Source organism: Glossina fuscipes, unplaced genomic scaffold, assembly GCF_014805625.2.
Source record: "Glossina fuscipes isolate IAEA_lab_2018 unplaced genomic scaffold, Yale_Gfus_2 147, whole genome shotgun sequence".
In the NCBI taxonomy this organism is placed as follows: Eukaryota; Metazoa; Arthropoda; class Insecta; order Diptera; family Glossinidae; genus Glossina; species Glossina fuscipes.
Window position 1 is genome coordinate 2616369 of NW_023998490.1, and position 8870 is coordinate 2625238.

The 8870-nt window shown below is 34.5% G+C and overlaps 1 protein-coding gene across 1 annotated transcript; it reads right to left on the reverse strand.

The window, feature by feature from the left end:
- Positions 1 to 6781: 6781 nt before the first annotated feature.
- LOC119641333 (tigger transposable element-derived protein 1-like) lies at positions 6782 to 7284 on the reverse strand. Its single transcript, XM_038039924.1, has one exon. It carries the CDS (start codon positions 7195 to 7197, stop codon positions 6847 to 6849), a length of 351 nt encoding a protein of 116 aa, XP_037895852.1. The 5' UTR covers positions 7198 to 7284; the 3' UTR covers positions 6782 to 6846.
- Between the last annotated feature and the right edge of the window lie 1586 nt (positions 7285 to 8870).

An 8870-nucleotide genomic window follows, 5' to 3' on the forward strand; every position in this document is an offset into this window, starting at 1 on the left:
TGAATACAATAGACAGGCTTAAGCCAACGGTGACAGAAAACGCTACTCCATCCTACCTGGTTTTGTGAGATAAACAAAAATCTAAAATATAAAAATTTTCGATTATTCGAACTAAATGTAACCGTTAAAGACATAAACTTATCGATCGAGTGCATACCTCCCAAGTTGCAGCCAGAATCTGTCTCCTTTCTCGCCTAAGTTGCAAGCCGCGTTTAAAAAAAAAAAAAAAAAAATTTGAAAAAAAAACTATTATAAAATATTTTATAAAATTTTCTAAAACTTTTTAACATGTTCTACGGTCTCTATCAATTTCTCAGAAATCCTTGCTTACTTTAATTTAACGCTCCCGCAATTGCTAAGAACGCATTCGCGACGCATTTGAGACTTTGAATGAAAGAAAGAAGAAGAAACACAATTTATTTTGCAAATGGACTTTAAATAATACTTAAAACTTGTATTAGTTTAGCTGCTAATAGAGCGTATTGTAGGAATTTCTGGCCAAGTGTTTTTGTTTTAATTTAAGACTCACAACAGGCCTATGAGAACAGCAGCAAAAAGAAAATAAAAAGAGAAGAAAAATCCATTTGGAAATCCATTTAGAAAGAGTTGCAAGCGTGATTTGTATGTAAAACATGAATACTCTATAAATTGTCTGGGCTCTGGTCTACGGCGATAACGATTTGAATTCGAAAGTAGTAATCAGGTCTTTTATATGTGTCAGGAGGAAAAAATACTGACATTTCAATTAGTTTCATATGTAGTTTGAATCGGGAAAAATGTTCTCATGACTACGTCATTTATAAATTAATAAGTGATCAAGAAAGTGGTGCAAAACGTGTCATGTTTAATAAATGAAGAAAGGAAATTTTGTAGAATTTTTGAAAATTTTCTTTGCGGTCGCTGATGAGCGAACCTAAAATGTTTTAAATAATAATAAAAAAAGTTAGTTAATAAAAATCAGAAGAAATATAACTCGTGCAGTGATTCGTAAATTGAACGTGTATCTAGAACTTTATATCTTTTTTTTTTTTTTTTTGTTTTTAATTTAGAATTTAAAAGATTTAATTGAATTAGTTTTTAAATTCATTTCGTTTTAATGACTAACTTGACGACGAGTTTTAATACATTTGGCGAATGTGATCCGATTTTAAATCAATTAAAGCACTTGTGCGCATGAAATAATATCTGTCTACATACAGAGAGATCGCAATTAACGTCAAGTAAGTGACTTCATATGTAGCAAAATTTGGCAAATAACCAAAAAAAAAGTAAAGGAATCACACATATCCATACAGAAACACAAACACAAACACAAACACAAACACAAACACACACACACATTAAATACTTCATTTTAGGTTAATGAACCTGAATTGAAAATTTTTAGGAGATTTTTTAAAAATAGAATTTAAAAAAAGAAATTTTATTTAACTTTTCGAATTGAATTTCTTAATAATTATTAACATTTTGTTTTCCTTGCATTTTATTGAATACATTTCCAATTACCCATAGTTACTAACATAAGCTTAATACACTATCTAAGTTTATTGCGAAAATACCAGCATCGCTTGCACAAAAAAATATGGCGCAAAAGAAGTTAATATTTATTGTATGATATGAAGGAAGCATAAGATAACCAAGACATAAAATTGTGCAATGGAAAGATTACTAAGCAGGCAACAGCACCATCTTTTGGAGTCAATTTAGCTGACACTTAATCTGAACGCATCAAAACGATAATCTTCCTGGTGATCGGTAAACATTTGTTTACCGATTTGTTTACGCGGAATGAAAGATTAAAGCGTCGAAATAAGTTAATTGAAGCACAGGTCCATGTAGTTGTATAGAATCCTGCATCAAAAAGTATTACTTTAAATCAATCGAGCAATGTGGCGATTATTGTGCGACTATTGGGTCAGACAACCTCTCATCCTGTAATGATATGTCGTTCACATCTATATATAAGAAACATTGATTTTAGGACAAAAAAAAGGCCAATCGAAATCGTTCGATAATGCATTTATTTACGTGATCGGTCAGACAGGTTGTTGGACTGTTTCTGTCAAATCTTTGCTTAGTCCCGGATGCCATAGTTTTGCCGGAAACAACTGACCGTCAAAGGAATATCGTGCAGAAGATGAACGGAGACTGCAACAACCGCCTGAAAATTGCTCAAAAATGAAGGCCATATTGACAGGTTATTCGACTATCGCGATGCTGTGGGGTTTCTACAAAGACGATGAAAAAGATTTGAGAGAATAAAAATTCACCTTATTTTTTGATCACAGTAGCATAGAGCTTACAGAGATTCTGAAGCTTCCTTTTTAATATTGCAAACGTTTTCACAAAACGAGTATATCCTCGACGGTTAATAGCGTATTTAGCAAGCCGAAAGACCGAACTTTACCATAAAACGCTCATTAAATTTCTACTCTATTCTGTTTTTATCAATATTGCACAGCTTTCTCATTCTTTTGATGACTCTACGGCTAGTGCTGTCTTGCTACTGCATAATATTGAAGCAGAAATCAGTTATTGCATAATTAAAATGAACGCAACTCAAAATCCTCGTACTAAGAATTGCTAACTAATCTTTTAACATGATTATGAATGATTTTTCCATATATGGATGAACTTTTCAATCTGTCAATTGGCATTGATGCAAACGGATCTAACCCCTAGGGAAGTAGAATATATAATAGGAGCGGTAAACGCAAGGAAAATCAAATTGTTACAGACAACAACAAATAACGAATTAATGCTTAAGACAATTAATTGGAAGAGACGTCGACATATTAATTAAAGTTGAGTTTATGTTATTAATAAATAAATAAAAAAATTAATTAAAATACTCTCTTTCGAAAAAGTGAATCATGTTTATAAAAATAACTGTCTTTTTTTTATATTACAATTGGCAATAAAAAAAAAGAAAAATTAACTTATAATACCTCGAGCTAACAAGTTATTTTATCGGTAAATACATTCTGTAAATAAAGAAAAGATGACGATAGTCCAAGGGGAGTGAATATGGCCCAGCCAGTATACGAAGAAGCAATTCGAACTCTTTTTTTTTTTTTCTTGAACGACTTCCTTCTTACCGATGGCGGCGATTCTTTCTTAATTTTATTACTCCAGCGCTGCAATAAGTTCGCGTAATAATCATTGTTAATTGTTTTTCTTCCCTGGCGATTTAATCAATTTGAGATTACTTCAACCTCCACCCAAAAAAGCTGAAGTCATGGCATTGTACAGCACTTTTTGCTGCTTTTAACTAATCGCGCGAACCTGAGAATTACGTGTGGAGCAGTAGTACATCCATATGTATGAACCGACACAAAAACTTGGCTTTAGAGTTGAAGAGCATCATCGAAGGCTTGCTTGAGATATTCTAACAAGCGGCATTCGTTTTATGAGAGGCAACTTTCTCATGGTAAAATTTGCAGTGAATATGCGGTTTAAAGGACCTTCACAAATTTCCTATTGCCATGTTCGTGTTGACGGCTAGAAAAGCCAATTTCATCGACATTTATAATCTTACTGAAAGCGTTCGCTATATGAGCCGTTCCTTTTGAAAGTGAACCAAGTCCAAATATTGGACACTCAACCCAAGGTGTTTGCATTTCAATTAATTTGAAATTGTTGAAATAGCACTAATGGATATTTTTTCTTGCAGTCTGTGTTATTAAATGATCTAAATTTATTATCCTAGAGTGTTTACAGTACTGATAAAAAAAAAAAAAAATGAATAAAATTATTATTACAACTAAATGGACTTACTTCACTTTCAAAATTTAGCGGAAAAGCAGGTTAACGGATTAAAAATGAAGCCATGAATATTTGGGCAAGGCAGAGTTAGTCGAAAAAGAATATTTGAGTTGAGAAGACGAGAGTATTGCCAGAAATAAATTGTGAATAATCCTGCTGTTAAAGAAATTAATTGTAAATAAAAGAATCTTGACGTGAAAACGTGGAAGTGTGGAAACGTGGAAGTGTATAAGTTAGAAAAACCACGATCCAGCGATACGAATCGTATCCGAGGAAAGCGAATTTCTTAATAATATTATATACTACATCTTGATTCAATGTATAAATATACATGCAACCTATCCTGCTAGTTCAATATAAAGAAGTGCCTGCGGTAAATCAAAACAAAATGGAAAATGCTTTTCCGGGCAGCCATATCTCTGTCTTCCTGCGAAGATTTTCTAGCCAGCTCTGCGTTTGCTAAGTGAATTTGAAGTAAATGGGATGGACTTGCACCTCTGGCAAAGTAGACAATATCGTGAGCAGCTGAAACCTCCATCCGCAAAATATTACGGAATCCCAATTTTTATGTCTTACACCACTTTCGGGATAAAGGTGTATTCAGTTTGTGTGAAGGTGTGCAACATCCACAAGAAGAGACATAGAATCACCTTTTATTATATCAAATCACTTCCTGAATATGTTTAAGCTTGCCTGTACAGCTATGGGTCAACCTCTAGATCGCAATTTTTGTGATATTTTGACCAAAGTCGGTACACCGGCCTGTTTTGGTTCAAGAAGGAACGCCCTGTTCCGTTGCTTAAAATACGGTCATAAATTTCCCTTTTCATATTAAACCTTTAGGGATACTTAGGTAAATGTTTTGAGCCTAACCACAAGTTACGGAATAGGAAACGAGTCATGGTAGAAATTCTAAATAAATAAGTAATCAATTTTGCAAAAAATAAATACATAAAATTTCGTTCCACACATGTGTGACGATGACTTAGTTATTATCATTTGACACTATTTATTTATAATATATATTTAACCGATTTTATTAATTACCTCAGTTAGATGCGGTTCATAGAGGTAATAGTTCTCTTACTTGCTAAACTTGTGTGCTGTTACCTTAATCTTCTCATACCTTCTTTAAAGGTTTGCTATCTTTCTCAAATTTTGGGTTTCCACTTATTTTAGTCTCAATCAACATCTACGTGTCAGGTTTTCATGTACAAGTATCAGACGTACAAGTAAACCAGTTTTTCACTGAATCTACTTTTATTTCGCATCATAATTTTTCTTATTAACTGCTGTTCATTATCACCACAAGATAGGAATTCTCCTTGGGTTTTACCTGTAATTGTGTGTGCTTTACCCCAAAAATGATGATCTTATTTTTCTACCTATACGCAGAAATTACATATGTTTAAATCTTGTTCATGTATATTAATCACAAAACATGACTAACAACATGACTGCAACATTCTGCAGAGAACAAAGGCCTATTTAAAGATGCATTTGTAATAATAATAAAAATAATTCTTTTTTTTAATTTTTCATATTTTATAAATTTAATAGTTTAAGTTGAAGCAGAAGAGTAACGAGGAGAACAAAAAATACTGTGAAAAAGCTTTAAAACGAAGCTTGGATCTCCGTGTCTCCGGAAAATTTTTGGAAATAAAAAAAAAAGAAATTATATGCTGAATTTCAAACCCAAGGCTACGGAGAAGTTACTTTGTGAATTTTAAAATTTTTTTGTTTTTTTGGCTTAAATAATCCACAAACTAAAGAAGAGCAAGTAAGAACACTGTAGTGAGCCATGGCGAAACATTGAACATCTTACACTTACGCTTCAGTTGTTCATATAAAAGCTCAATTCAAAATAAGACTTCGCATAGGAAGTGGTCGTCCGATCTGAACCATTTTTAATAGCATTTACGTCGGAACATCAATTTTAACTAAATTATTTCAAAGATTTGCTGCCTGTAGGTTGAACACAAGTACACAAGTCTAGCGAACGGGCAAACGAGCTTATATCAACTCGAAATCGCTTTTCTAGATCGATCAGTAGAATAGAAAGTTGATCTCAAATCCCTCTGGATGTTCTATATATGTGCTCAAGCTTAATATATCCCTGTTTTAAAAGTTTTGGAGGGTATGAAAAGGTTAATGTGCATATCGGTAGTGAGAGAAGTACAGTAAAAGCTCTTTATTCGCGGGATATATGTTCCATAAATATGCGGCGAATACAGAAACCGTGAATACGCGAATGGTAATTTATATGAGATCATAGGGTATACGTTGCAGTTTTTGAACATTTTGATTAAGGCTTAGGCAATGGTTTGAAGAATTTTGTAATTATCTCTTGCTTGGCAGTTTTTAAAAGCTCCTTCAATTCTGACTGATACGCAGCGGTCGCATTAACAATTCACTAAGATTTTTTAAATTAAATGTCACGTTTCCAGTGGTTGTTGAGGTCTCCTCTTCAATGGGTTGTGTATTTAAGATATCCTCCAAGTCGATGTCAGTCAAATCTTTATCTTGCGATTCAAACAATTCCTGAGTGTCACTTGATTCTATCTGTTCGAACCCATATCGTCCTATTCCGTTCGCGATTTCGGCTATGTTTGCAGTCAAAGTTTGAACTTGCACAGGTTCTTCGTCATTTTTCGCAGTCAGAGCAGGCCACAGTTTTTTCCAACACGACTTCAATGTGTGTGGCCTCAGTTCTTCCAATGATGTTTTTATGTTTATGAGGCATTTTGCTATGTCAAATTTCTTCAAGCATTCCATAACATTCATATCAGGATTACTTTCCATACTATCCATTACGATTTTGTCTAACGTAATAGGGCTTAAAGGACTGGATTATTCCTTGGTCCATAGGTTGAAGCAAAGCCATTGTGTTCGGAGGTAAAAATGTCTTTTTTTATATTTGGATGCATAGTTTCAAGTTCGCGAGAATCACCTAGTGCATTGTCCAAAACTAGAAGTGCTTTTAAGTCTAAATTCTGTTTTTTTAAATTAGTTTCAATTTCAGAAACAAAACAATTCCGAAACCATTCACAAAAAATAGCGCTTGTAACCTACGTTTTCTTATTAGCCCGTCAAAACACTGTCACAATCCCCAAATGCATTAGAACATAGCACCAGTGTAACTCTATTCTTTGTTGCCTTAAATTCAGGAGCAGGCTTTTCACTTTTAGAAATGAATGTTTTGTTTGGCATTCTCTTCGAAAACAGTGCAGTTTCGTCTGCATTAAACACTTGCCCAGGTTTGTATCCTTCACCAGTTACTAGGCTTACAAATTCTTCTGGATATCGTTTTGCTGCAGCAGTGTCTGCAGATGCTACTTCTCCAACGATTTTAATGTTATGCAAGGATTGTCTCACCTTAAATTTTCGATGCTTGAAATCCTCCATCTGTACATTCAACACAACAACTATCATCAAGTTCTCTAAAATGAGCGTAAAGACGCTTTGCCTTCTCCCGAACCATTGGACCACTCAGGGCACCCTTTTTTGGTTGAGGTCTTCGATCCATAATGACAACGTCACTTAAATTTTTCTAATGCTGGATCAGGAACAATTTTCGTTGACTGAAGTTGAAGCTACGAACGACCTTATTTTATCTTCGGATTTTTTTATCGACCGTACAATTGATTCGTTGACATGGAATGAGCATAATGTGGATGCAAATGATTCTCCAAGGCGTAAACGATCAAGCATTTCTATTTTCACTTTAGGCGATAACACAAATTTTTTTTGTGTCGAAACTCGTTTCTGATCTTTTTTGTCGACATTATAAACTAGAAAAAGAGCGGTAGAGACGTGTTACACCGATCGCAATTTTTGTAACGAATGTGAAAGACGAAACATTAAAAAACTGCTTACATACTTTATTCATTGGGTAATAAGGTTGCTTTCAGTCTGGTTGTTTACATTCTCGAAAACACAGATCGGGGAAATTTATAGCCACGAATATAGGAATTGGCCACATTTTTTTTTATTCGCGAATAGTGAAATCGTGACTGAAGAAAGCGCGAATAGCCCGCACAAGGCCGTTCTATGCATCCGTCGGTCCATCTGTGCAATATCTGCTGTAAAGTTCTTCCCTGGCCGCATAAATGAAGTTATCGACTCCAGATATAACAGACACATTGGACGTTGGTATCAAATAAGGGCCAAATCGACCGAAAGACACGCTTACAGTGTTACGTAAAGTGATAACACGTCTACTTTTCAAAAGGAACAAAAAATTGGTTTTCTTCACAAGTGGATGAATCCGCATCAAAGTTGAACGTATATTCTATAGGCGGCCTTGTAGTGCCTGCACAAAAATTGGAAAAATGGACCACGCCTATCCAGTTTTATAGTACATCAATACTTGATTTTATTTTCAATACCTTTATAAGGCGTACAAAGAAGCTTCAAATGCCCCATAAAGTATATAAATTCTTGACCAGTTTCAAATTAGCAATGCAGCTAAGCATGTGTGCTTGTCCATCTGTCCACCTTTACAGTATCTGCGGTAAACATTTTCCCATTCAGGAAAAAGGTATCGCCTACAAATTCGCAACCGAATTTGAGAATTATTCAAACCGAACAAAGGACACGCCTACAATGCACACATGCTGTGCAACAAAAACTGTGAACAGAGATCTTTTCCTCTTTTTTAGACTTTCGTAAGATAGCGGTAATGGGTACGAAAGACGCGGTCACGACCGAATATAATTTTCTTACTTGTTTTTTAAATTACTCCTCTTAAGTAAATGTAATCACAACGAAACTCTATCCAGGAATGTAGCTTTCAAAGCTGCTCCTACGGACAACCGAACGCACGGCCTATCAATCATAGGCAAATGGCTTCAAAACATTTTGTGTCTGATTTAAAAAAAAAGCACTTTCTCGGGTCAGCAATGTTTACAATGGATTGTGTGTTACTAGTGAAATAAAAGGAAGCGATACGTTCGGCTGCTTTGGTACTGAATTCTGCAGACTTAGTTGAATAGCTCGCTTGGGCTTTCCTGAAAGTTAATTAACTTTTACAAAAACAGTGCGAATACGAATCCAACTCTTTGTCAGTTTTCTGAAAATAAAATTTCTCTCTATTTATCAAATTA

What these genes read in the sequence shown, in the direction of transcription:
- LOC119641333 (XM_038039924.1), bottom strand. Translation starts at nt 7,197, where the DNA reads ATGATAGTTGTTGTGTTGAATGTACAGATGGAGGATTTCAAGCATCGA.